The sequence below is a fragment of the Parus major genome, chromosome 15 (genome assembly GCF_001522545.3).
Source record: "Parus major isolate Abel chromosome 15, Parus_major1.1, whole genome shotgun sequence".
Lineage (NCBI taxonomy): Eukaryota > Metazoa > Chordata > Aves > Passeriformes > Paridae > Parus > Parus major.
Window position 1 is genome coordinate 4,151,095 of NC_031784.1, and position 26,995 is coordinate 4,178,089.

Sequence of the window (26,995 nt, forward strand, 5' to 3'; positions counted from 1 at the left end):
CTGAGAACTGCCCTTCTATGGGTGTTTTTTCCCCTTTCCTCTCGTTTTCCAGGTGTTTGCTGCGGGGATCCTTTGCTCCCTGAGAGGTTCCAGCCATGTTCAGTGCCAGCCAGTCCTCCAGGGCCCAGTTCCTGGACAAGGCCCGGCAGGCGCGGGAGGAGCGGCGGGAGCTGAAGGAGAGGGAAAGAGCTGCAGTGCAGCTCCAGGCTCTGGTCAGGAGGTTTCTGTGTCGCTGTCGCCTGCAGAGGGAGATCAGGTGTGTGGGATTCATGGGATCATGGAGTGGGTTGGCTTGGGAGGGACCTTGAAGCTCATCTCGTTCCAAACCCCTGCCATGGGTAGGGACACTTTCCACTAGCCCAGGTTGCTCCAGCCTGGCCTTGGACACTTCCAGGGATGAGGAAGCCACAGCTTCTTCCACCCTCACAGGGAAGGATTTCTTCCCAATATCCCATCAAACCCTGTCCTGGGTCAGTTTGAGTCCATTCCCCTTTTTCCTGCCATTCCAGACATTTGTAAAAAGTCTCTCTCCACCTTCCTTGTGGGCCCCTGGGGAAGGAATTCTTTGCTCTGTGATTGATTTTTAACTCCTTGTTTTTCCCTCTTTGCTAGGAGAGAGGTGGAGGAATTCTTTGGGACAAATGAATGTGGCTCAAGTAAAAGAAGTGCCCTGTCTGTGTTCAGGATTGCCAGGAAGCTGCTGTTTGTGTTCAATCCCAAGCAGGACAAGGAGGTGAGGACACTGCCCTGACATCCTCCTGTGTTTTTAGGGACAGGTTAAATATGTTTAATTCCTTACCCTGTGATCTTGGAGATTCTTGGAAGATATTTTCAGCAATGTTCTCTCCGTCTTCTGTCCCTTCCTGAAGGGATCTGCCTGTAGGATTGAAACAGGAGAAGCCTTGAATTTTTCAGCAGTGGTTCTGTATTTGGGGCATCCTTTGAGGGAATGTTTTTCCTGGTGACAGTGCCAGTTGCAGGAGCTGAGCAGTGCCTGGGGATTTTGGCACACCCCAGTCCCCAGGCAGGTACACTGGGACAGCTCCCAGAGATCTGTGCTGGCACAGGCAAGGCTGTTTGTATCCCAGCAACTTTTCTGCCCTGAACTCTGTGGGTTCAGAGTGAAGCCCTGAAATGATGATCTTTGCCCCAGAAAGCATCCAAAAAAAGCCCTGTGCTCCCAAGGAGGGAATTCTACACAGCAGCAGCAGCAGCAGTGTGATGTGTGTGCTCCTAGGGAAGGAGCCATCAGGATTCCTGTAGGGATTGTGCTGGGAACATTTGCTGATTTGAGACAGAGAGATCTTCCTCCCTCTGCTGAGCTGTTCCTTGTGTTTTTCCAGAATAGCACTTCCTGTATTAGTTATAACTAATCCCACCTTTGGATTTTCCCAGAGGTTTGAAAAGCTGTGCCGTTGCATCCTGAACAGCATGGATGTGGAGAACGAGCCCAAGGTCAGCAGGAGGGTTTGGTTTGGAGTGGGGAGAGGTTGGGAGTTGTTTTTAACTCTCTGTGTGGGGATTTACTTTGGCAATATGTAATTTTTAGCTTTTAGAAGCCCTTGAGCACTGTGGGGATTGCACAGGGAGAGTCTGGACAAGTCTTTTAGCATTCCTGGCATGTTTTTACTCTGTGCAGCCACAGGGGTTAAAGGACACTTGGTTTCTGGGGTGGGTGATGTGCTTTGACCAGGGAATTTGGGAAGAGGAGCATCTTGGTCCCACTGCTGGGTTCTGCAGCACAAACCCTGATCCCTCTGTGCATCCCCCCCTTGCTCAGGTGTGGTATGTGTCACTGGCACTCTCCAAGGACCTCACACTCCTCTGGATCAAACAGATCAAAGACATCCTGTGGTTTTGCTGTGAATTCCTCAAGCAGCTCAAGGTAAGGACTGTTCTTGTGTTTTCTCTCCCTGCATTTGGCAGGTGGCACAGTGGATTTTCTAACTCTGCTGTTTGTTATCCCAGCCTGACATCCTGCAGGACTCCAAACTGGTGAACTTGCACCTCACAATGCTGGTCACCTTCACAGACACTTCCACCTGGAAAATCCTCCGGGGAAAAGGTTGGTGCATCCAGGTCTTTAAGCCACTGATTTGGGACTTGGTGTTAAAATCTACTGAATGCTCTGGCACAAGTTCCAGAGAAGCTGTGGCTGCCCCTGGATCCCTGGAAGTGTCCAAGGCCAGGCTGGAGAGAGTTTGGAGCAACTTGGGATAGTGGAAGGTGTCCCTGCCCTTGGCAGAGTTGGAATGGGATGATCCTCAACATTCCTTCCAACCCAAACCATTCTGGGATTCTGTTTCTGCACCTTGGTGGCCACAAAGATTCATTCTGCTCCTGTGTTTGCACAAAACAAGGATTCCCTTGGGATTTGACTGTTCCCCTTGGGATTAGGTTGTTTCCTTTAGGACACCAGCAGTTGTTACAGCATTTTTATAATATTCCAAAAGCCCCCACACAGGAAGTGTTCAGAGGATAAGGGAATGTGCTCTTAGCTCTGGGGTTTTGTAGGAAATAGATGTAGGAAAGGCAGACAAGTAATGGGAGGAAATGAGGCTCTTACAGCCTAAACAATACAGTGTGAAATGCTGCCAGAATGATGGGTCTGTGTAGAAGGACAAGGACTTTGTGCCAGGAGGGCTTGGGCAGTGACAAACCTTTGTGTGGGGGAGTCAGAGAGGGGCTGTGGTGCTGCTGGAGTGACATCAGTGCTTTAACCCAAAGGTGAGACCCTGAGACCTGCCATGAACCACATCTGTGCCAACATCATGGGCCACCTGAACCAGAAGGGCTTCTACTCCGTGCTGCAGGTCAGTGTGAGCTGCCACAGTGCCAGCTTTACCCAAACCAGTCCCAGCCCTGCCTGTGCCCCTCTCCTGAGGAGCTCTTTGGGTCTCAGGGAGGAGCTGCTGGTGATTTGTGCCCGTTTATATTTTTCTCAAAGCAAAAATCTTTCTCAAGTAAAGCAGAGTGTTCCCACCTGAGACCAAATCTACCCTTCCCCTTCTGTCACTGCTGCTGAACCCAAATCCTGCTCAATCACCTCATCATGAGATGGACAGGGACAAGTCCTACATAATTTTGCCAAACTTTGCAGCTGCCACATCGTATTGGTTGGATTAATTTGCTGCTCTGCTGGGGAAAGGAGCTGATGTAATGAATCTTTTAAATAAGAATTACATTACCAAACTCTGAGCCTTGCCTGTTAATTTTTAAAGCCTGTGAGCACAGGTTCTAGGGAAATAAGTCCTGCAGAGTGTCTGATTTCATTGCAGTTTCTTTCTGCCATGATTAACCTGAAGCCCTCCTAGTTCTGCCAAATAACCTGTAAGAACTGGATTTTAGGGTGTTCTGATGTTTCTTTTTCTCTGCATTAAATAAAATTAATGCCTTTCAGGAGTAATAGTATTTTTTTTTTTTTCTGAGTGCTACAGGGTTTTTATATTTTGATTTCTTTCTTTCATTCCAGATTTTGCTAACTAATGGCTTGGCAAGATCCAGACCTTCCCTGTCCAAAGGTTCTTTAACTGCCATCTTCTCCCTTGCCTTGCGGTGAGTCAGCTGGAGCAGCCTGGGGGAATTTGCAGCCAAACTTGTCTTTTGTAGTGTTTTGTTTTGTTTTTTTTTTAAGACTTCTCATTCTTTCAGTGTTTTTGTGCCATTGAGAATATCATCCTGAGGAAAGAAGTTGATTTAGGCGAATAGCTCACTTTGCTGTCATCCTTCTTCAGATTAGTGTGGCTTTAAGTCAGGAATTAGTGTGAGCCTAAACTTGAGGGTGCAGTTCAGTCCAGGGTGAGCTTGCTCTGAGAACAAAAGTGTGAGTGAATGATCTTTTCCCTGGGATGCTTCAAAGCCAGGTTGGAAAGGGCTTGGAGCAACCTGGGATAGTGGAAGGTGTCCCTGCCCACAGCAGGGGCGTGGGATGGGCTGAGCTTTAAGTTCCCTTCCAACCCAACCCATTCCCTGTGTCTGTGGTTCTTGCTGAGGGAATTCCCAGGATCTGGTTCTGGATGGCTCAGTTGGAGGCTGTGTTGCTTTTCCAGGCTGGGCTGAGCTGTGAAGTGTCTCTCTGTCTCTCTGTAGCCCTGTGGTTGCTGCACAGTTCTCAGACAATCTGCTGAGGTCCTTCCTGATCCATGTCATGTCTGTGCCTGCTATAATGACTCACCTTGCTACTCTCACCCCTGAGGTAAGTGGGTGATCTCAGAGGGCTGATTATCACACCAGGCCACTTGTTATTCCATTTTATCAGCTCTTGGAACAGAGATTTGGCATTTCTCTCTTTGCCAGTGTCAATTCTCTGTTGTGAAAGCCTTACAAATACTCTGGATTTCTAATGCAGAAGTTACTAACACCAGTGGGATTATGGGCTGAACTAAAATACCTACATAAATAAATAATAAAGGCACACATGACCCACAGCTTGAATTTTTCACATCCTTGCTCTTCCTTTTCCATAACCACAGACAGAGCCAAAGCCTAAATCACCCTGTTGTGTGGCAGAGGCTCTGTGGGGGTGACCAGTGGGCTGCCCACTAATCCAATTCAGTCTGCTTGGTGCAGACAGGCAGGTTTTGTGCCAAATGGGCAAATCCTGTGTTCTTGCAGACAGATCATTGCAAAGGTCTGGCTCCAACTCCAGCTTGACCTGTTCACCTGCCAGGGGTTTTATTGCCCAGCCCAGCTCCGTGTGAACCGCTCTGTGGGGCAACAGCCTCGACTTGCTGCTTTATTTGGGAAGAAAAGCCAGTGCCAAGTGGTGCTGGCAGATCAGGTGTGGGAATGTGCTGCTTCCCAGCCTCACTGGCACTTCCATGCTGTCTTCCAGCGCCTGGCAGTGATCGAATCCCACGGTCTCTTCCGGAAGTTCATCCTGTTCCTGAGCCGGGAATCCCAGTGTCGGGATGTCTGTGTGTGCCTGGAGGGCAGTCACACTCTCTGCTTGCTGGGTGAGCACCTCCAGCACTTTTATTTGGTTTGAAAAGAGAGTCTTGATTCAGATCTTCTTTTTCCATGGGGTAGAGATGCATCCAACTCATAATTTTTAATTGTTACGTTGATAACTTCCTATAAATAATAACTGAGGTGTATTTTGGCTTGTTACAAACAAGGTCTAAGACTTTTGCAAAGGAAGGAAGGGCCAGAGATTTGTCCTTGTATCCATGTCATGCATCATCTCTGCCAGCTTTTCACTTGGACTCTGAGCAAGTCTTGGAGTGACTTGGATCTCCCTTCCCTAAATGCTGCTGCATATTTAAATCCACATTTCTCCAAAAGTAACAAGATTACCAGTTGGGATAACCCTGGATTGTAGCTTTTAGTAGTTTGTAGAAGGTGTTTGTGGGAAGGTGGCCAAAGGGAAGATGTCACCTCGGGGGTTGATGTGTGCTGGAAATGGCTTTCCTGCAGAGTGGCCTCTGAGATCATTACTGACACAAATCCTCTCCTGGGACTGGGAAAGGATTCACTTCACCTGTAACCCCTGTCCCACAGCATCTGTTCCTCCTTCAGCCTTGCTGTGCTGCTCCTTCCTCCAGGCAATCTGGTGTTCCTGGGCTCCCTGAATGACCAGGTGCTGGAGGAGGAGACAGCTCATTTTGTGGGGGTGCTCATCCACATGCTCTCCTACTGCCAGAAGTACGTGTCCCAGAAGAAATCCAACCTCACCCACTGGCACCCTGTGCTGGGCTGGTTCTCACAGACCGTGGATTATGGGTGAGTGGGAAGGACCTCACAGGGAGAGATGATGAAGCCTCTCCTTTCATTTTTTAATTTTTTTAATACATTGCAAAGTGTTTTATGTTTTGAAATGAACAGCGAGAATAATTTCTTAGATATTTCAAGTTCCAGCTGCACAATAATCTGTAGCATTCCTGCACAGACTGTTCCATGGGTGGGTGCATATTCCAGTTTGGATTATGAGCTAAATGGATCAGTATCACTGCCTGGTGTTTTATTCCAAGCTGCCTTCTAACCTGTCCCCCTGCTCTGTCTTCCAGGCTGAACGAGTCCATGCCCCTGCTGACCAAGCAGCTGCAGCACCTCTGGGGAGTCCACATGATCCGGATCCTCTTCAATGATGTGCTCAGCAAGAAACTGCTGGAAAATCAGGAGATAGCTCAGCTGCCAGCACAGCCAATCTCCCCTCAGAACAGCCTTCCTATGAAAAGTCAGTTCTGGAGGGTTTTGGGGGTTTTTTGTCTCTGTGTGTGTGTTTATGTGGATCTTTCCCGAACTCGCAGGGCTTTGACTTTTCCACTTATGCCAAAAGCTTTGAATAATTACTTGCAGCAGCTGCTGCTGCTTAGGTGGGGATGTGATCCCTCTTATTTGTAATTCCTCCTTGGAATGCTTCTGTGACCTGGGGCAAGTCTCTTTCTTTGTTGCTGGGAAAATATTTGCTTATTTTAGCAGTTTCCTTTCATCGTTTTCTCAAGTAGCTGAAGTGCTTTAGGCAAAACTTCCAAGGGAAGATGGGAGCTCAGCTTCCTGTGTGGAAAGTAAGGTGAAGCTGGATCTTGTGCCTGTGAGGTGTGGTGGTCCTGCAGAAGAGGATTTGGGATAAGATAACCATAAATCTGATACTTTTTAGCTGTTGCCCATAACGCTGGATGCTGTGGTCATTACTTGCTGCAGTCAGGAGCATGGATCACGAGTGGTTTGGTTGGAAGGGCACTTACAGCTCATTCTGTTTTCACCTTCTCCTGTAGAGCATGTATAGAGCTGAGGAATAGTTTGAGTTGTAAAGGATTTGGGGACATGGGCAGGGACACCTTCCACTGTCTCAGGGTGATCCAAACCCCATCCAACCTGGCCTTGGACACTTCCAGGAATCCAGGGGCAGCCACAGCTTCTCTGGGCACCCTGTGCCAGGGCCTCACACCATGGCAAGGAAGGATTCCTTCCCAAAATCCCATCTAACCCTGCTCTCTGGCACTCCTCCTGTGTTTCTGCCCCCAGATCTGTTCAAGAGAGCTTTCCAGAAGTCGGCCTCCGTCCGGAACATCCTGAAGCCGGTGGGAGGGAAGCGCGTGGACTCGGCCGAGGTGCAGAAGGTTTGCAGCATCTGTGTCCTGTACCAAACCACCCTGACCACCCTCACCCAGATCCGCCTGCAGATCCTCACAGGTCAGGGCGCCTCCCTGCTGCTCTAATCCTTTCCAGTGGAGTAAAAAAGGAGATTTTCTTATTTCTGTTGATTTGTTGGGAGTTTTATCACTGCCAGCAGGTTATTGACTGGCTGGGGAAGGCCCATTCCAGCCTGAAACATCCGTGGGATGAATAACATTCAGCACCACTTGATCAAGCACAAACTCTCAAGAACACAAATTAAAGCAAGTTTTCCTCTCATGAAACCTTGCTTACTCCCTCTCAGCCTTCAGCCTGAGTCAGGGTTTTTGGGGAGCCTGGCAATATTAATCTTTCTGTGGTGGCAACACTGAATGCTTTCATACATCTTGAGAACAAATTGCCTGTCTTGGGGAGGGGTGGAGGAGGAGATCAGCACTGTTTTGTTCTGGTGGGTGGAGCAGGGAGTGAGTCCAGAGCTTTGGGTGCTTTGTGGTGACCATGGGTGCAGCCCTGCTGTGTTCTCATCCTTAAGGTGGATGTGGGATCACAGGAATTCATTATTTTTCTAAAGTTGCAAAAGAATTAGGGGGGAAAAGGTCCAAGATGTGCAAACAATGCCTCATTAAAAGTGCTTTTTTATTTGTGCTTTCCTGGTGATTGTCCATCTCCTGTTAACGCAGACAGGCCTGGGAGACAAATGGGATGCTCACGTTCCTTTTCTGCTTTGCAAAAGGCTCTTTCTGCTTCAAGTCTCACCTCTCTGAGCTTTCACAAGCAGCAGAATGAGCTTTACTGGGTGCACTTTGTATTTTCATAGGTCTCACTTACCTGGATGATCTGCTGCCCAAATTATGGGCATTCATCTGTGAGCTGGGACCACAGGGGGGGTTAAAACTCTTTCTGGAGTGTTTGAACAACGACACAGAGGAATCCAAGAGGCTGCTGGCCATGTTGATGCTCTTCTGTGACTGCTCCCGTCACCTCATCACGTAGGTAGCACGTGGATGGGGATCCCTGGACTTTGTGGCATGGAGCTGTTGTGTTCCTTCAGGTTGAAGAGAAACATTTAATGTTTTATGTCTTTCTATGAAGATTAGTAGGCAGGGTGAAGCAGCAAGCTTTTGGGATTGAGTCCTGAGAAATAAAGGGCTTCAAAAGGGCTTTTCCCCCTCAGCCATGTGCTGCTTCCAGCTGGTGACAAAACTGGGTGAGAGGAGGGGGAAAAGAAACGACACAAAAGATGGGAAAGGAGGTGGAAAATTGCCCTTGCTGGTCACTAGAGATAATTCTCTCCTCTTGAAAGAGGCAAAAATTTTCTTGGGAATGAAGAATTCCTTTTAAGCCTGAAACACTGACTTTGTTTGTATCTCAGCCTTTCATACCATCTTCTGTTAAGATCTGCTATCAATCAAAATCCATAAATAAGGTTTGGTTGTTTATGACTTTAGATCCTCATGGGTGTCAGTTGTCATAGAAATAAGAGCTGCTGCTAAAGGATAATGTGCCTTTATGAAAATTTCAACAGGGAATTAGATTTACACTCGTGCATTTGCATTTGTTTGCTCTGACAGGATTCTTGATGACATCGAGGTCTACGAAGAGCAGATTTCATTCAAACTGGAAGAGCTGGTGACCATCTCCTCTTTCCTGAATTCCTTCGTGTTTAAGATGATCTGGGATGGAATTGTAGGTGAGTGTTTTTAGTAGCTTGACTTCATGTCACTGTTAGAACCACAAATAGCATTAATTTTGGAATTTGAAGCTTCTGCTAATTATTCCTTGGCACAGAAAGCACTTCAATGTGGGAATATGTCCCAGTCTTTTGATGTCCAGATGCCACAATCATGCTTTGTGCCAAATCCAGAGCACTTCCCCATTTCCAGTAAGAGTTTGTGTAACAGACATGATGGGCATGTTGGTTTTTGGCAGAGATGAGGTTTAGCAAGGCTGGGCCATGTGTTGGGCAAGAGCAGGGCAGTGCTGTGACCAGGCAGAGCAGCTTGCTCGGGTCTCTGTAGGATCTGCTGTGGATCTCTCTGCTGGTATAATTTGGGTACAGCTCAACTCTCTGGTAATTAGCTGAGATAGTCCAGTTCTGATGTGAAATGAGATGGCTTTGATTAGCTCTGTTTAAAGAAAAGACCATCTCTCTTCCCAGAGGCACAAAATCCTTCCCTGCAGAGGCCGTGTGGGTCAGGAAAACGCCCCACTGCTGTTACTGTGGGGAGGATAATCAAGCTGTGGCTCCTGCTGCTGCCAAGGGTACCTGGACTTTGCTGCCTTGTTTCTTTTGTGCAGAGAATGCCCGAGGGGAGACCCTGGAGCTGTTCCATTCTGTCCATGGCTGGCTCATGGTGCTGTACGAGCGGGATTGTCGCCGGCGCTTCGCTCCTGAGGATCACTGGCTGCGCAAGTGAGTGGCCCAGGGCAGGGATCCTGGGCAGCTGCAGCCTTGTCCCACTGCTCCACACCCTCTGGGGAACCTGATTTGGGATTCCTTGTTGACATTCTGCCTGTGGGGTCGAGGTGGGAACTGCTGCCTGTGTTTGCAGTTAAGGATGCCCCTCATATTGTGCTTTTCTCTGTGGTGGGAGGTTTAGGGGGTGCTTTGAAAACTGACTCCTCAGCACCCAAGAGCTTGGGTGTCCCTGGCCCTTTTTACCTTCTTAGTGTGTACACTGAGCACTTCAGTCATCTTTGGAATCACTACCAGTTCCCTCCCTCCCACACCCCTGGGTATTTCTCAGGGATCTCTGAATCTCTGCCTTTCTTTGTCAAGGGACCTCAAACCCAGCGTGCTTTTCCAGGAGCTGGACAAGGACAAGAAACGAGCCCAGCTGCTCCTGCAGTACATCCCACATGTCATTCCCCACAAGAACGTGAGTGGGATGGGGCCAGAGGGTGGAGGCTGGGAATCAATGGCCTGGGTGGCCATTGGGGTGGGAGGGACACGTTTTGTGTCCCTTTGGAGCGTTTTGTGACGTGAAGCTGAATAAAAGTCTTCTTCATCCTCACCTTCCCCAACTGATTTCCCCTAAATGTCTTGATTCCTGTCACTGAGAGAGGACTGATCTGTGTCCTCACCCCTTCCTAGTGCATTTCCTTCAAGTGTCTTGATCTCTGTGTTGAGACAGAGCTGGTGTGTGTGCAGCTGCGCGGAGCGAGCAGGTGACAGCGGCACCACTGGGAATATCTGCAGCAGCTCTGTGTGTCAGGAGCCTCCCAAATCCCTTCTGCACTGCAGGATGAGGATCCCTGTGGATTGAGACTTCCATTTGTTTTGTTTTTGCAGAGGGTGCTGCTTTTCCGGAACATGGTCACAAAGGAGAAGGAGAAGCTGGGGCTGGTGGAGACGAGCTCGGCGTCCCCTCACGTCACCCACATCACCATCCGCCGCTCCCGCATGCTGGAGGTGAGGGATAGAGCCACAGGGCAGCAACCTGGCCTGACTAAAACAGAGCAGGGGTGTGTGTTTTCCTTTCTCTGTGGCTGCTGAGGGCTCCACTCCCAGAACTGACGTTCCAGGAGAATGCTGGACCCTTATTCAGCTCAGGCTGCTGCAAACCTGGAGTTCCGACTTGGAAAACGCTGGTTTTTGGAGCTCAAAACTCAGTGACAAATGCAGATTTCTGTTGTGGGCCTGTGTCCAGGGACACCCAAGCTGCATCTCTGGGTGGGTGTTTCACGTGTCTCTCTCTGGATTTTCTGCTCTGTGTAGGATGGATACGAACAGCTCCGGCAGCTCTCCCAGAACGCCATGAAGGGAGTGATCAGGGTGAAGTTTGTGAACGACCTGGGGGTCGATGAGGCTGGCATTGATCAAGATGGAGTCTTCAAAGAGTTCCTGGAAGAGATCATTAAAAAAGTGTTTGACCCTGCACTGAACCTGTTCAAGGTAGGACACAGGTGCCACCTGAGGTGACCTGGTGCAGGCAGAGCCATTCTGGCTCACTGGGCCTTTACCTCTCCTACCTCTTTGTGCAGACCACCAGTGGTGATGAGAGGCTGTACCCATCCCCAACATCCTACATCCATGAGAACTACCTGCAGCTCTTCGAGTTTGTGGGGAAGATGCTTGGGAAGGCTGTGTATGAGGTGAGCCAGAAGCACCAGCTTGGGATCTTTTCAGTGATGGTGCCTTTGAGGGCATCTGTCCTGCTTGGGGGGATGTTATTGAAAGTTTGGGAGTTTGGAAAAATGGCTTGGATAAAGAACTTGGCTTTATCCAAGATAAAGTTCCTGATCATGGAACAGAATTTCTTCAGGTGTGTATTAAAAATAGTCTTGGAGGTAAAACCTGGGTCATGCCTTGGTTCTTCCTCATGGTGCTGGGATGCCAGCCTGGTTTTTTGGTGTTCCACCTTACAAACATCCATTTGTGGTTACCTTAAAGGGACATGAGGCAAAAAGGAGGATGAAATGACAGAATGACTCTGATAGAATGTTTTGGGTTGAAAGGGAACTTTCTAGGCCAATTCCCTTCCCATGGGCCAGGTCCATCCTTGCCTTGGACACTTCCAGGGATCCAGGGGCAGCTACAGATTCCTTGGGCAACCTCTTCCAGGGCCTCACTTCCCTCACAGGGAAGGATTTCCCCAAAAATTTCCCCTCTTTCAGTTCAAACCATGTGAGGCAGTTCTTTTAAAGAACACGTGGAGTTCCCCAGGTGCCTTTTTGCACTTGCCTTACTAATTAATGGATTTTAAAAGGATGTGGGGTTTGTATCTGATTTTGGTGGCTTGCAAAGTGCTCTTGGCACTTGTTCCACATCACAAGATCTGCCTTGCAGGTAACCAAAGATGCCACAACCACAAGTGTGTGGCAGGACCTTACCAGTGCCTTCTTCTTGTCCACAGGGAATAGTTGTGGATGTACCATTTGCTTCCTTCTTTTTGAGTCAGCTCCTTGGGCACCACCACAGCGTCTTCTACAGCTCCGTGGATGAACTGCCCTCCTTGGACTCAGAGTTCTATAAAAATCTCACTTCAATTAAGGTTGGAGCAATAATTTTCCTGCCTTTCACCTCCCTGATTGCTGCCTGTTGTTAGAAACTGGGAGTAACTGGTGGTTCTGCTGCTGGACCCTGACCTTTCTCCCCTTTTTTCCCTTTTCCCTGTTGTTCTCCAGCGTTATGATGGTGATATCAGTGACCTGGGCTTGACACTGTCCTATGATGAAGATGTGATGGGTCAGGTAGGTTTTTATTCAGTGATTTCTTGGACCTTAGCTCTGCTTTGTCCTCTTCACGTTACCATGGAAGGCTGGCTCAGCTTCTCTCAACTCAGCCTGGGGATTCAATATTTACCTGTGGACAGAGAACAGCTTTTTCCACAAGAGGTTACCCTCTGACCCTCAATTTTTCTGCTGCCAGGGTTGAAAAAGTGTTTAATGCTTCCCCTGCCATAACTGCTGTTCCCCTCTTCAAAGAACCTGTGAATAGGGAGAAATTCCTTTTCTTCACACATGGATGTTTCTGTTGGGGAAACTCCAAGCATGTCAGGAGGTCTCTTGGCCTAGAGAATGAAAAGCTGTTTGGCTGTCCCTTAGGAAGACTTGGAGGTACTTGGTTGCACTTGAACCCTGTGAAGTTGTACGTGCAGAGCTGGAAAACCTGAAATTAAAGATTTAATCTCAGATAAGATAAAAATGCCTTTTGCTGGAAGTGTTGTGCTGCAAATTCCATGGGGAGCCATGGAGGACATGTGCTGCTACCTCAGGATTGCTGAGGTTTCAGCTTGGAGGGTGTTTCCATGTGAGAAATGAAGGTAGGAGCAGGATATGGAGCCCAGCAATGAGACACTGAAGGCTGTGGTTGACTGAGGTTAAAAATAACCCAGGCACTCCTGTTTCCCCAGCGCTTTGGTCGTGCTGGAGGAGCCAGGTGGGGTCACCCTGACTGAACTCTGTGTCCCTGTAGCCACAACCATGTCACAGCTGAGCTCATTCCCTGTGCTCCCTTCAGTCTGACCTTGGGATTCACCTGGAGCCGAGGCACAGAGGCCTCTGTGAAGTGGGAATGAGGATGTGCTGCCTCAGCTTGGGCAAAGACGAGTGGTGACTCTGCAGGCAGCACCTGGAGGGTCCTGCACTGGCCCTGGGCTGGAGGAGATCAGCAGGCACTGGGAGATCCCTCCTGCCTCTCTGCCTTCCTTCCTGGAGGGACAGAGCTCCAGGAGCTCCTGCAGTGAGACCTGTGGCTCAGCCAGTTCTGGGTTGTGCTGTTAGACTGAGCTCTCTGAGCTTGCCCAGCCTCTGGATTCTGGGTTTGTGACAGTCCCCCATGGCTCTAGGAACTGATTTGTGTGTGGTTCAGCAGTGATGGATCAGGCTGCAGGGGAGGCTTCCTTGGAGAAGGGCTGGCTCCACTGGTGGGAGAGCTGGAGTTCCTACTGTTCAATTACTCTGTTCATAGTTAAGTGAAACTGGTTCAAGGCAGAAGCAGGATTATTACTTAAATTTTAAGTCCTGCTGTTTTATAGTAAAAATAAATGTTTTATGGGGAGGTAACAGCTTAGCATGGCATTTCCTTCCATTGTGGTTCCAGGCAGTAATTAGCAATCCAATCATTTCTTCCCTCAGCTGGTTTGCCATGAACTTGTTCCTGGAGGGAAGACCATTCCTGTTACCAATGAAAATAAGTAAGTACAGCAATTAGATTTTTAAGGTCACCACTGCACAATACTTTATTCTGGTTCCTTGGGCTTGCATCTGGAATGAATTGAGATAGATTGGAGGAGAAGGAGCACATAAATATCTTAATAGAATTTGCTGGTTACAGTTCATTGGCAGAAATTGTATTAAATTTGATTTGCAAAATAAAAATTGACAATTTACTTCTTGAAACAGCACTTCTGAGGTCAAAGGCACCCAGTCAGGGAGATTCTGCAGGATTTAATGATGGTGATGGATACAGACAGATGGATTCAAAGCAATTCAGGCACACAGTCGTGAACACAGAGGGCACAGATGCTCAAAGACACCTTGGAGCAGACAGATCTCCTCAGAATGATAACATGTGGCAGTTGTATAAAGCACCGTGTTCGGAGCAGACAGTGCTGAATTCAAATGTACTCGACAGTCGTTCTTTAGAGCCAGGAAATCAGAGGAGACACCGAGCCCCGGGGCTGTTTTCACAGATAACCGGCTTTTAGATCGTTATCAGAAATGTCAACTCCGGAGCCTGCAAACCAACCCCACCTTTTTGTTCCTTTTTTTTTTTTTTTTTTCCCCCATCCCTATCCCCTTCAGTGCTCATAAAAGCAGAATGAAATATCTGTTAAGCAAATGTGTGTTTGAACTGGTGATCTGGGGGTTGTTATCGTTTTCCTGACAAATGGAAGCTGGATCCCACCTGGATCTGTGCTCTGCAGTCTGATGTTTCCAGGCTTTTCCCTTCTCCAGCTCTGACCAGGGAGTTTGCATTTGAAAGGATCTTCCTCTGGCCTGTCAAGAGTCAGCTCAAGGAAAAACTTGAAAGTCCTGGATGCTGCTCTAGTAATTTACAGCAGAAATTTGATGTTTTTGCACCCAAATTGGGAGTTGGAAGGGAGCAGAAGTGTTGGGGATGGCAGCAATCTGGAAACAGCTCTGCCTGGGAATGCTGGGGTGACCTCGCCAAAAACCCAGGCAGTGGAATTGTGGTGGGGTCTGTGTGGGAGCTGCTGAAGACAAATCAGCGAGTTCAGGTGTTTTGCCTGGAGGTGAGAAGAGGAAGACAAACAAAAAGTTCACCTTTCCCACATCCTGCAGGAAGCTGGGAATCTGCTTGTTGGTTTTGGTGTAATGTTTCTCCAGCCATGGGACAGCAGAGCCCAGTGAGCTGTTGGTCAGACCTAGAGGAGTCTGCTTGGAGAGCCGAGCTTTTAAAAGGTGTTGGAGCTGTGTCCAGCCAAGGCTGATCAAGGGCTTATTAAAGCCAATTAGTCCCTGAGCTGGGCAGGAACTCTGAGAAATGAGCAGAGTCCCAGAGGCAGGAAAGGGGCAAAATCTAGACAGAAAAACATCATCTGCTTCAATAAAAAGCAGGGCCTGGAGGGGGAAGTATGACCCTGTGCAGTGCTTGTGGGGCTGGAGAGACAGGTTAGGGGCAGTTCAGTGGGGGATGGTGGGTACCCCTGGCAGCTCCACGTCCCCCTGTGCCACCTGCCTGTCCCACAGGATCAGCTACATCCACCTGATGGCGCATTTCCGGATGCACACCCAGATCAAGAGCCAGACCGCCGCTCTCATCAGCGGCTTCAGGTCCATCATCAAGCCCGAGTGGATCCGGATGTTTTCCGCGCCGGAGCTGCAGCGCCTCATCTCTGGGGACAACGCCGAGATCGACCTCGAGGACCTGAAGTAAGTGGCAGCTGGGGCTGCTGGGCCTCCCCAACCTGGCCTAGGAGCTGAGCCCTTCATTTGCAGAGCTCCTGGGAGGTGGCAGGACAATGTCCACAACTTGTGCTGCTCCTGCTTGGAGCACATAGGAACAGATTTGGAACGTGTTCCTTAAGGCTGGTTTGGGATGGGTCCTTCCTTCTCTTGGTTCCTGGGAGCAGAATTCCTCTCTGCCTTTTCCTTTCCTTTGATCAACTGCCCAGGAGGTGCTGGGGGCTCAGTGTGAGCAGTGATCCCTGATTTGTGGCTGGTGTTGGACAGGGATTGGAGCAGCCCGGGCTACTGGAATTTGTCCTTGCCCGTGGCAGGGGGTGCAACAAGATGAGCTTTGAGTTCCCTTCCAACGCAAACCATCCCACCCAAGCAATCCTGGCAGCACTTGTGCCCCTCCTGCTGCAGTGCCAGGCCTGTCAGAGCCTTTCCCTCCCCAGGAAACACACGGTGTACTACGGGGGCTTCCATGGCAGTCACCGTGTCATCATCTGGCTCTGGGACATCCTGGCCAACGACTTCAGCCCTGAGGAGAGAGCCATGTTCCTCAAGGTGAGTGAGGAGCCATCCCTGCCCAGCTGGGATCTGTGGTGGTGGAGCCAGGGCTGTTCTCCAGTTACTTGGGTGCTCTCTGAAGGAACACCAGAATTCCTGACACCTGGAAGTGCCCAGCAGAGCTCTGTGGATGCTCTGGTGTCAGAGGTGGCACTCCCCAAAGGCTGTCAGACACGCGCTGGGGGGGATGTTCAGGGCCAGTCCCAGCAGCGCTGGGGCTGTGTCATTGTTGTGCCCTCACTGCTCCCATCATCACCATGTGGCACTTTGCAGTTTGTCACCAGCTGCTCCAGGCCTCCACTTCTGGGCTTTGCCTACCTCAAGCCTCCTTTCTCCATCCGCTGTGTGGAAGTGTCTGATGACCAGGTAGGCATCCTGTTCTCAGGGCTTGGGAATTCCCTGCCCAGCTTCCTCCCCATCTGACCTGGAAACCCTTAACGTGGGAGGATGAGATGTTAGGATTAGATATCGGGGAGAAATTCTTCCCTGTGAGGCTGGTGAGGCCCTGGCACACAGTGCCCAGAAAAGCTGTGGCTGCCCCATCCCTGGAAGGGTCCCAAGCCAGGCTGGATGGGACTTGGAGCAGCCTGGGATAGTGGAAGGTGTCTCTGCCCATGGCAAGGGGCTGGAACAGGATGAGCTTTAAGGTCCAACCCAAACCCTTCTGGGATCCTATACCTAAAAACAGCCCTACCCCAATAGGATGCTCGTGGCTGCACACACACACCAGCTCCAGACTCTTCCTGCCTGGATTCCCTGGGTTCCTCCAGGGTTGCATTTTCTCCTTGGGATCTCTCTGTGTCCCACCCATCTCCCTGCACCCCCTGCCCGTGTCAGGCATGGAGTTACCAGCGGAGCTCCTTGGAGAGGGGTGGGAAGCTGAGCTTTGGGCTTTGGCTCTCGCTGTTGCCAGTGCCAGGTTTGGTGTTGGCACCTGTGGCAGGAGTGCAGAGGGAGGTGACAGCCCTGTGCCCTTGCAGGACACGGGGGACACCCTGGGCAGCGTTTTGCGCGGCTTCTTCACCATCCGCAAGAAGGAGCCGGGCGGGCGCCTCCCGACCTCCTCCACGTGTTTCAACCTCCTCAAGCTCCCCAACTACAGCAAGAAGAGCATCCTGCGGGAGAAGCTGCGCTACGCCATCAGCATGAACACCGGCTTCGAGCTGTCCTAGGCACGGCCTGGGCTCGGGATGGGGCTTGGAGCTGCTGCTGGAAGGGGAGCCCTGCCCACGGGGAGCCCGGAGCAGCTCCGCGGGAGCCGGCCGAGGCCTGGAGAGGCAGCTGGTAGTGGAGGTTCACAGGGATCCAGGGAAGAGCTGCTGGGCTCAGGGCTGGCTTTTCTTAGGCACAGCTCCAGGCTGGAGGAGGGGATGGGCCTGACCCAAAGCCCTTCGCTTGACACCCACGGAAATCGTCCTTAAAAGCAAACCCTGGGGGAGCGCGGAAGGAACGTTCCAAGTGCCACTCAGATTAGTGACAGTGAGATCCCCCCCAGCAGGCTGGGCAGCTGCTGCCATGGGACTGCTGCTTTTTCCTTTCCCAGGAGCTGGGCTGGCTGGAAGTGAGTGTGGGAAGCTGCACAAAGGCAGAGGGATGACAGAGCCCAAGAGGAGATGTCAATGTTGGGAGTGCCTGGATGGGCACTGCTCACTCAGGACAGGGGGATTCCAGGTGTCCCTACCCTTGCAGGGTCCTGGGTGTGTCTTGGAGAAGGGATCACAGGGAAGCAGCAGCTCAAACAGGAGCAGATGGACACTGTGGCTCTCGGGAAGGCTTTGGAATGCCAGAGGTTAAGGGCTGGAGCAGCAGGAGCGGGCTCAGCCAGCTGTGCCTCTGCCAGGCTCCTGCCAGACCCAGGCCTTGTGACAGAAAGGGTCATGTCTCAATTTCTCAGGAGCAGGAAAGGTTTCATTTTCCTTGGTTTCCAGAGGACAGGAGCTGGCACACACTCTGGCTCCCCAGCATGGTGCTCAGGTGGGGCAGGTTCCTCTCTGGAGCCAGGGGAATGTGTCAAATCCTCTGGAAACCTCCACTGGCAAAATCCCTCTGGGCTGGAAGTTTCCCTTTGCTTGCAGGCCCTTTTTTAGGGAGTTATTTGGACCCAGGGCAGGGTCTCTGTGTAAGAGCCACATCTGCTTTGTTGCCAAACTCTTTATTTTGGTCGCTTTGTCTCTTTCTGGCCTTATTTCTGTGAGTTGGTGTTTGTCTGGAGCAGGCAGCTTTTGCAGGGGGTGATTTGGGAAGGTGTGGATCCTTCCTGCCATTTCTGAGACACTCATCAAGTGTCTCTGCAGCTTCCCATCTTTGGTTCCTTGAGCTGCTGCGAGTCCTGCCCTGGCCCAGGCTGGAGAGAGGAGAGACTGGGCTGCTCCTGGGCTGTCCTGGCCCTGCTGGGAGTCTGGCACAGAGGAGAGCCACAGCATTGCCCTCTTGGGGACAGCGTTAAAAGCCAGTCACCTCCTCCCCTTCACCTCCCTGGTAAAACAAGCTCCTGCACAGGCTGCTGGCTTCTGCCCAGGGCTCGCTCTCTCTCCTTCCCTCCCTGTGGCACTGGGGATCCTCATTCCCCTCCCTGGCCAATTCCCACCTCTCCTGCTGCCCTGCCTGGTCCGTCCCACGGGATTCCTGTGCCCAGGTGAGCTCAGCAGAGCACAGGTCTCCACATCCTGGGCTCTGGAAGAATCCCTCTAACCACGCTATTCCCGTTTCCAAGGGGTCGGAAAACCCTTGGCACCGAGCAGCGAGATGGCCTTGGCTTCATCCTCCTGTCGTGCTTCAGATGGATTTCAGAGAAATAACCCTTTTTTTAGAAGCAATGCCTGGAAATGCATCTGGAAAGCAATGTCAGGATCCTTTTTCTCTGTCAAATCAGTGAGATTAAACAGGAGTGATGAGAAGTGTTGGTGCGGACAGGAATGTCTGCATCCAGAGGGTTCAGGACACTGGGCTGTGAGTCAGAGAAATTTAAGATGATAGTAGATTTTTTTATTTTTTTAATTTTTTGTTGTTAATACATAGAACATTTTGGCATTAACCAGTTGGTGACTGCGTAGTTGGGAGGTTTAGGCACTGCCTTGGGCTTCTCAGAGTTTAAATATCACCCAAAATCTCCTTTTTCCTTCTAGGAAGCGCAGTGTGTCTGACTAGAGCACAATGAGCATTCAGTGCAATGAGTTGTTGAACACTGAGATAAAACCCTTGCTCCCCTCTTCCCTTTGTTCCTCAGGACTACAATTCCTAGAAAAGAAATGTTCCTGCAGACTTAGCTTTGTCCCTCCAAACCTGGAGATGTTGCACTACAGCCACTGCTCCCGTGCTGGAGCTGGTGTGGAAAATGTGATCAATGTCTGGGAAATTCCCAGTGGATACAGGCAAGGATTCCTGTGGATGGGCTGATTCCTGTGTCCCAGGGAGGCTGTGTCAGTCCATGGATCCTGCCCAGGGATGGTTTTGCCACGGGAGATTCACGAGGATCGTTTCTGTCCAAGACTCGCTGCCGTGGAGACCTTGGTTCCATCCCTGTGTGTCTGACCTACAGAAAAAATAAATCTGGGATGAGTTCAGGTGGTTGGGTGTCTCCTGGTCCTTTCCTAGGTGAGGAATGTGCTGGTGGGATGCTCCTGGCAGAGCAGAGCAGGGCATTGGGGCCCTGGCACCTCTCAGAGAGCACCTGCCTTTGTTCCAAGGGTGTGAAGCCCTGGCACAGGGTGCCCAGAGAGCTGTGACTGCCCCTGGATCCCTGGAAGTGTCCAAGGACAGGACTTGTAGCAACCTGTGATGGTGGAAGATGTCCCTGCCCATGGCAGGGCATGGAATGGGATGAGCTTTGAGGTTCCTTCCATCCTAAAGCAGTTTGGGATTCTGTGACTCTGCCAGGCTGGGCATGGAGCCTGCTGCTCCCATGGGAATTCTTGGTGCCAGGCTGGTTCCTGGGGCCTCTGTGCTCAGCTGTCCCTGAGAGCTGGGATTTGTGGGGTGCTCCAGATGGGAGGATACGAGGCCTGCTGAGCCCAAAGGGAGCTGGCAGCTCTGTTCAAAGCAGGATTTGCTCATGTTGGAATACGCTTGGAGAAGCTCTGCCTGGTGCTGCAGAGTGCTGTGACTTTGGTCCTTCCTGAGGGTGTTGGTGCTCCTTGGATGCAGGGGCAGGTGCTGGGATCAGCAATGCTCAGTGCACATCTGGGAATGGTGACTGGAACCACTGGGGGAGAGGGAAACAGGCTGGAATTCCAAGTGGGATCCTCCAGTGCAGGATCAGCCCTGAGGAGCAGCTGCTGGAGCTGACAGGGAGTTTGATATTAATAACAATATTCTAATGTTGTGTGTTTCTGCCTGGGCCTGACACTGGAAGCTCCTTGGAGGAGTGAGAGCTGTGCCTGCTGCTCCAGCTTCCCTCAGACTTCAGGTTTGGAGCTTTTCACTGCCCCTCCATCCCTGCCTGGAGCCCCCCCGGCCGTTCCCAGCGCTCTGTGGCTCTGCCGGGAGCGGGAGCACAGTGGGAGCGAGGGAGAGGCTCCCAGTCAGTGTGCAAGTGCCATTGTTTTGACACAGAGGCATCTGGCACTGTCAGGAACAGCAAAAAGCAAGCCCAGAGCAGCTGCTGCCAAGGCAGAGCTGGCAGCAGCCAGGGATGCACAGCCCCTGCTTCCCGGGATCTGGGCACGGCATCGCTCGGGGCCACCGAGGTGAGGGGTGGCCGTGGCTATCCCAGGTCTTGGGACCATGAAACTGGAGCACTGCAGGGTGGGGAGCTGGGAGGGATCCCTGGAGGATGGGAGGGATCTCTGGAGGATGGGAGAGATCCCTGGAGCCTGGTGCTCACTCAGTGCTGGCACAGAGCAGAGCTGGGTGTCCCAACCTGCTGCAGGCACGGGGTGTTCAGGAACAAACAGCAGCTCCTGCTGCCCCTCTCCTGTTCCTACAGGCTCTCCCTGGCTGGTATTCCCTCTGTTTGATCCCTCTGTTCTGCACCTGTGCCCCATGCTGGATTCCCTGTTAGGATGGAGAGGCGGCTGTGCCGTGCTCCGGTCTCCACGTCCCTCAGCAGAGTGAGGTCTGATGTCTGCAGCTCATTTTTGTGTTTGCTCTCCGTTACCAAGAGGTGCAGCAGCTCCTGCAGCAGGTGCTGGCATGGTCACACCTCCTGGCACTTGGTACTGTCACCACCTGGGTAAGTGGCACTGAACTGGTGCTCACAATCTGATTTTCTGTGGCTGTTTCTGAGGTCAGGTTCTTCAACCCTGACCCTCTCCAGTTTCCCAGGGGTGGTTTCAGCCCTCCCTGTGTCACTCTGTGTCTCTGTGGGGCACTTTGGGCCAGGCTGCAGCACAGGGCGAGCTGAGGGTCCCAGACAGCCCCTTCCTCCACAGACAGGCTCAACCTGCTCCTGTCAGGCACAGCGCCGATGGTTCCTGCTCTGGGGTAGGGGGAGGGTTTTTCCTTGCCCATTTCCAGGCTAAATTGGGGTTTCAGGAGCTTGTGAGACCACAGGACTTGCCCTGCTGGAGGATCTGTCATCCTCTCTGCTCCTGCAGCTCCAGGGGAGCTGTTGGCTCCCCACTGCCAGGGCTGTGCAGCCCAAAACTCACCGGGCTGGGGCTCCAGCACATCCTGTCAGGGTGGGGGGCTCTCATCCCTCCCCTCCCCTCTGAGCCCTGGCCCAGGAAACGCTGCCTTGTGTAAATTTACATCTGACTTGGCACAATGGATGTTTGTGTCATTGCTGGCGGAGCAGCAGCTCCCACATCGTGGTGGTAATCGAGGTGCTTGAGTTATAGCCCAACTTATTCCATTTTACAGCTCCTACAGCGTTAACAGATGTACGGGCGTCTGATCCAATCATGCAGCAAGAGATTTTGGGGCCAGTTCTTCTCATTTTGACAGTGTGGAAGCTGGGAGCAGCCATACATTTTACAAACAAGAATAAACGACCCTTAGCAACATATGGCTGTGCTGGCAGCTCCGGAGCCATCCCAGATCAGGCACCCTGCGAGGCAGGAATGTTGCTGGGCGCTGCAGCCAGGCAGCCTGGACAAAGCATCTGCCTTCCCCCGTGATATTAATGAGGTGCAGGCACTGGAATCCCTATGCTGTAAGGCTGGGAGGGCTGGGAAGAGACAAAGAGCTTGGAAAAACAACTGCCAGCCCAGAGCAAGGGAGCTTTATTTGGATTTAAAGGCTGGGTTTTGTTTTGGTCACTCTACTGCTGCTGAGATCTTGTGGGGCTGGGAGCAGGGACAGCTCAGCTGGTGAGGAGGGTGCACCAGAGACTGAGGAATCACAGAATCCCAGGATCATTCAGGTTGGAAAAGCCCTCCAAGATCATCAAGACCAACCTGTGTCAAATCCCTGTCTTGTCACCAGCCCAGAGCACTGAGTGCCATGTCCAGGAATTCCTTGGGTACCTCCAGGGATGGGGACTCCAAACCTCCCTGGGCAGCTCCTTCCAACCCCTGATCACCCTTTCCATGAGGAATTCCTCCTGATGTCCAACCTGACCCTCCCCTGGCACAGTTTGATGCTGTTCCCTCTCCTCCTGTCCCTGTTCCCTGGGAGCAGAGCCTGACCCCCCCCAGCTGTTCCCTCCTGTCAGGGAGTTGTGCAGAGCCAGAATGGCCCCCTGAACCTCCTTTCCTCCAGGCTGAGCCCCCCCAGCCCAAGAGCCCATGGCTGTCCTGTGACCTTGGGGACAACTCTCAGGGCAGAACATCCTGGCCCAGCCCTGCTTAGTGACACACGAGGGTCACCCCAGCACCTCCCTCTGCCTCAGTCCTCCAGAAACAACTGCTGTGGGTAGAGAGGGAGGGGGCAGCTGGGAGCACCCCAGTAAATTTAATCTCTCCATCATGTTAAGTGTAGTAGCTTGATTTATTTCTCCTTGCAATCCAAACAATGCCAGCTTTGGTCCCAAATCCGTAGATTTCTTCCCCCCAGCTGGAAAAAAATGGAAATACTATAAATCCCTCCCCAAGCTGATTTATGGAACATTCATGAAGAATTTATATTGCAAAGGATTTTATTAAATTAAACTTGAAAAGCCTCTTGATTCCTAAGGCTCAGTCCCAGAGCCGGAGCTCTCGTAAAACTGGATGGAGCAGGCAGAGGGAACGGCTGAGGTGACACTGCAGCTGATGGGACCATCCAAACCCAGAGCATTTGTCACCAGGATGTGTTCCAGGCTGAGGCTTGGAAAATTACTCCATGAAAAATGCGCATTAACAAGAGCCATGAAATATCTGCCTCAAATCCAGGTGAGTGATGAGACAGGGGATCTGTTAGTGCTGGGCATTCCTCACTCATTCCTCGCTGGCCAAAAAGGGACACAGAGCCAGAGATTCTTTGGAAAACAAGTTTAAGGCTGGTTCTACTCAAATAATTGAACAGGGGAAGGGGCAGGATGGATTTAAAAGCTGCCCCACTAAAAGCAGGACAAGCCCTGGATGGGCATCACCACCTTGCAGCCCACAGCATTCCCAGGGGAAGAATTACAACACCAGGATTCACATGGAATATTTCCAGTTGTTTTTCCAAGCTGGAAGCAGCTTGGGCTCGAGTGCAAAGCTGGAATTGTCTGTGTGATGTGGGTGTGAGCTCGCTCCAGCCTGCTCTGCCCTCCGTGGAGCCACATTCCAGGGTCAGCACAGACATCCTGGGAGGAACCCTCGGGGTCCTGCCCCTCTCACCCAGCTCCAGCAGGGCCCTGCTCCTCATCCCAACCCCTTTTCCTGCAACCTCAGTGCCCTGGGTGCTCCCAAACCCAGGACAAGGAACAAGGGACAGCTCCACATGGAGACAACACCAGCACATGGACCCTGGAATTTGGCCTTTCCTGCTTCACCCCCTCCATCCTGTGATCCCTGCTCCTGGCAGAGGATGCACTGGATTGTCAGCACAGAGACATTCCTCACAGGCACAACAAGAGGCAGCCAGAGCCAAGGAATTCTTGGTGCATTCCTGTAAATCTCTACAGCTCAGCTCCAGCCAGAGCTGATGGATTGGAAAGGACTTGGAGCAGCAAAGCACACAGGGCTCGGTGTTAAAATGTGACAGTTTGTGGCCCTTTGGTACAAGGAAATTCACATTTATTATTTCAGAGCTGTGGACACAATTCCCAAACACCTCCAGCTGCTGCTCCATTTGAACACTGTGACTTCAAAGGAGGAGCTGATTGTTTTCCCTTCATCATCTCTCAAAGTCCTGTCAGAGCCTTCCCACAGCACCTGCTGCTGCCCAGGAAAATGAAGGCATCTCCAAAATATTACTGGAATTCTCCTGCCTCAACTCCCAGCTGGGAGAAGCAGTGACTCCAGAGCCATCCTCACATGGGATGTGTGGACCAGGCCCAGGGCACAGAAGAAGTGTGTTTGGGTCCCTTCCAACTCAGGATATTCTGTGATTCTGTTCCTCTCAGGATTTATCAACAAGTCCTGGTTATTTCACATGGAAATCCTTGGCTGCTCCCATTTCCAGTCCAGGCTTGTTCTCTCTCCCTTTCTTGATGGACAAAAGCATTTTCGGATTTAGTTTTTCAGGATCAAGGAAAAAACATTCCAGCTCCCAGCTATGGCTCAGGTTTTATGTAGATTTTCTCTTCCTTCCCTTCCTTCATTGCAGCATAACGTGCCAGGACAAAGAGATAATCACTGAGCCTGGAAAGCAAGAGAAAAGCAGGAAAACCAGTGATCTCATTCCAGAAGAGAAGCAAAAGCCCCCAGCTTTATCCCCAGAATTAAGGGAATGCTTCAGTAGGACAGGGCAATGGTTTGGGATTTTATTTCTTTACCTGTTTAAATACTTGGCCACGTTTGGATCTGCCTCCCCTGCTTGGACTAAAGGGACCACACTGGGAAAAGCAAAGGGAAATGCTGGTGTTTAATCTTCCAGCTCTGAGTGCACAAAGGCTGAGCCTCTTCCCTCCCCTGGGGTCCCCACTTTGACTCCTCTGGAAGTGAAGGATCTTTGCTTCCCAGAGGGATCTGGGAGAAGTAAATTATGCCAGAAATATTTGTGGCTGTCCTGGAAGCCCCCAGCTCTGCTTCTTCTAGGATACTCATCTGTGGGATCCACTGAACAGTTAAGAGACTATTTACAAGGGCCTGGAGTGACAGGACAGAGGGAATGGCAGGGTTAGATGGGATTTTGGGAAGAAATCCTTCCCTGTGAGGGTGTGAGGCCCTGGCACAGGGTGCCCAGAGAAGCTGTGGCTGCCCCTGGATCCCTGGAAGTGTCCAAGGCCAGGTTGGATGGCGCTGCAGAATCCCAAAAGGTTTGGGTTGGTTGACCCAGCTAAGGGAAATGAAGAACAGAACCTGGTTTTGTGCCTCCTGCACACCTGGAACTGGACTAAACAAACAAGAGCCTGGCTTCAGCTCCAAGCCCAGCCCTGGTTTGCTGTCACTGGGGTGTCCCCATGCCCTCTCCTCAGGGTGATCCCAGCACAGCACTCACCACCTCTCAGCTCTGCGGCACACGGCTCGGGAGAAGTGGAGAGCAGCACTACTCCTGCCTCCAGACTGGGACAGCAAGAAAACAGCACTCAGTGTCTGCACCAGCAGGGACAGCCTCCCCTCCCCTCCCCAGAACCTCCCACACACGTGGACCCTGTGCCATGGCCAGGCAAGAGAGGGATAGCCCAGTGCAGCAGCGGGGGAAATGTAACTCCCAGCTCCTTGTCTCTGCTTTTCTCTTGGCATTTGCCTATGGAATTAACAGCCTCCCAGGCTGTTTTCCCATGGTAAGCTGTGGAGCAGGGCTACCCCAAGGAAGTGAGGGGCACAGGCAGCACCTACAGGCAGGATGAAGGCTCTGAGGGGAGGGAGCTGCTCTGAGTAACTGTCAATCCACTGCTCCAGCTCCAGGACGGGCTTCTCGCTGAACGATGTTCGTTCTACAGAGGGGAAAGAAAAATCAGCTGAAAAAAAAGGGATTCAGACAACAAGCTGAACTCTTAATTTTGCTTTCTTGCATCAGCAAGTCCTAAGAAACCAAACACATCCCTCAGCATCCCACCAAGACCTGCCATCCCAGGAAAGGCGAGACTTACTCCGGTGAGCCTCCCTGGCCGAGGAGAGCGGCGTGGCGATGTTGGAGCCCACATCCTGCAGCATGCACTGGACCTGGACAAAAATCACAACTCTGTCACTCCCAGCCATGGCTTTTTGCATCTCTGTGCTCAGCAGAACTAATCAGCCAAACTCACAGGCTGCCCAGGCAGGACCTGTGTCACTGCTGTGCCCTTGTGGTTGGTTTGTGCCTCAGTTTCAAACCCAGAGCTCTGTTACGACAAAAACTTTTGTTCATAATGTGGATCTGACTTAGACTTCCTTATAGGTTAAATAAATTTACCTCTTAGAGAGCAATCAAGAGAGTCTTAAAGATTTAGACACTAAAATACTAAATGTATTGAATTCCTGTGTCAGTGGGAGCACTGTGGCTAAAATTAAGGCGTTCACATTTTAATAGCACAGATAATGGACTGCACTGAATGAAGATTACCATTAATACTCACTTTATGAAGCTGATCAACAAACGTGTGGCCCTTTTCACTGCTAAACTCACCAGCCAGCCTTGGTTAGAGGGAAAAAAAAAAAAAAGACAAACAAAACAGTGAGCCGGGAATGAAGAAATCCTAACAAACATGATTTTCCATATGATTTGGACACTCCCAGCCGGTCCTAACCCGATAGCAGAGCTCAGCTCGTCCGTGGCTCCCAGGGCCTCGAAGATCCGGTCTCCCTTCGGCCGCCGCTCCCCGGTGAAGGTGCTGGAGAATCCTTTGGGAAAGGCGGGAGGAGCTCAGGGCTCGGGGCTCGGGGCTCGGAGCTCTGCCCGCGGCTCACGGAGCCCCCCTGGCTCTACCTGCGTCCCCCGTCCTGGTGTAGATCCTCGGGGCCCGCTCGGGAGCGGCGCGCTCGGGGCTGTGGAGGCACAAACCGTGACACCGGGGGACACTGTGAAGGAGGCGGACACACCGTGAAGGGGTCCCGGCCCTCCC

General features: G+C 51.4%; 2 protein-coding genes across 4 annotated transcripts in view; one reads left to right on the forward strand and one right to left on the reverse strand.

The window, feature by feature from the left end:
• Positions 1-19,567, forward strand: part of UBE3B (ubiquitin protein ligase E3B) — a 20,772-nt gene extending 1,205 nt beyond the window's left edge. For 2 of the 3 annotated variants that reach the window (XM_015643508.3, XM_015643507.3), the window contains exons 3-28: positions 53-256; positions 613-733; positions 1,396-1,455; positions 1,781-1,885; positions 1,969-2,065; positions 2,728-2,813; positions 3,473-3,555; positions 4,090-4,195; positions 4,835-4,955; positions 5,544-5,721; positions 6,006-6,175; positions 6,967-7,134; positions 7,895-8,066; positions 8,649-8,767; positions 9,376-9,490; positions 9,857-9,956; positions 10,370-10,489; positions 10,796-10,972; positions 11,062-11,172; positions 11,934-12,071; positions 12,205-12,270; positions 13,657-13,715; positions 15,235-15,417; positions 15,888-15,999; positions 16,276-16,368; positions 16,983-19,567. In XM_015643508.3, coding sequence (XP_015498994.1) covers positions 96-256; positions 613-733; positions 1,396-1,455; positions 1,781-1,885; positions 1,969-2,065; positions 2,728-2,813; positions 3,473-3,555; positions 4,090-4,195; positions 4,835-4,955; positions 5,544-5,721; positions 6,006-6,175; positions 6,967-7,134; positions 7,895-8,066; positions 8,649-8,767; positions 9,376-9,490; positions 9,857-9,956; positions 10,370-10,489; positions 10,796-10,972; positions 11,062-11,172; positions 11,934-12,071; positions 12,205-12,270; positions 13,657-13,715; positions 15,235-15,417; positions 15,888-15,999; positions 16,276-16,368; positions 16,983-17,174 — 3,213 coding nt within the window. In that variant the 5' untranslated portion in view covers positions 53-95 and the 3' untranslated portion in view covers positions 17,175-19,567. Of the gene's footprint in view, positions 1-52; positions 257-612; positions 734-1,395; positions 1,456-1,780; positions 1,886-1,968; positions 2,066-2,727; positions 2,814-3,472; positions 3,556-4,089; positions 4,196-4,834; positions 4,956-5,543; positions 5,722-6,005; positions 6,176-6,966; positions 7,135-7,894; positions 8,067-8,648; positions 8,768-9,375; positions 9,491-9,856; positions 9,957-10,369; positions 10,490-10,795; positions 10,973-11,061; positions 11,173-11,933; positions 12,072-12,204; positions 12,271-13,656; positions 13,716-13,923; positions 15,184-15,234; positions 15,418-15,887; positions 16,000-16,275; positions 16,369-16,982 lie in introns of those variants that run through there. The other variant, XM_015643510.3, reaches the window with a different exon arrangement.
• A 4,470-nt stretch (positions 19,568-24,037) lies between these two features.
• On the reverse strand, positions 24,038-26,992 carry MMAB (metabolism of cobalamin associated B; the record flags this gene model as incomplete). Its single annotated transcript, XM_015643473.2, has 8 exons — positions 24,038-24,650; positions 24,785-24,844; positions 25,450-25,514; positions 25,791-25,888; positions 26,045-26,117; positions 26,510-26,567; positions 26,681-26,774; positions 26,860-26,992. Coding segments are annotated over 8 exons (669 nt in total), but the record flags the coding sequence as incomplete, so codon positions are not given.
• Between the last annotated feature and the right edge of the window lie 3 nt (positions 26,993-26,995).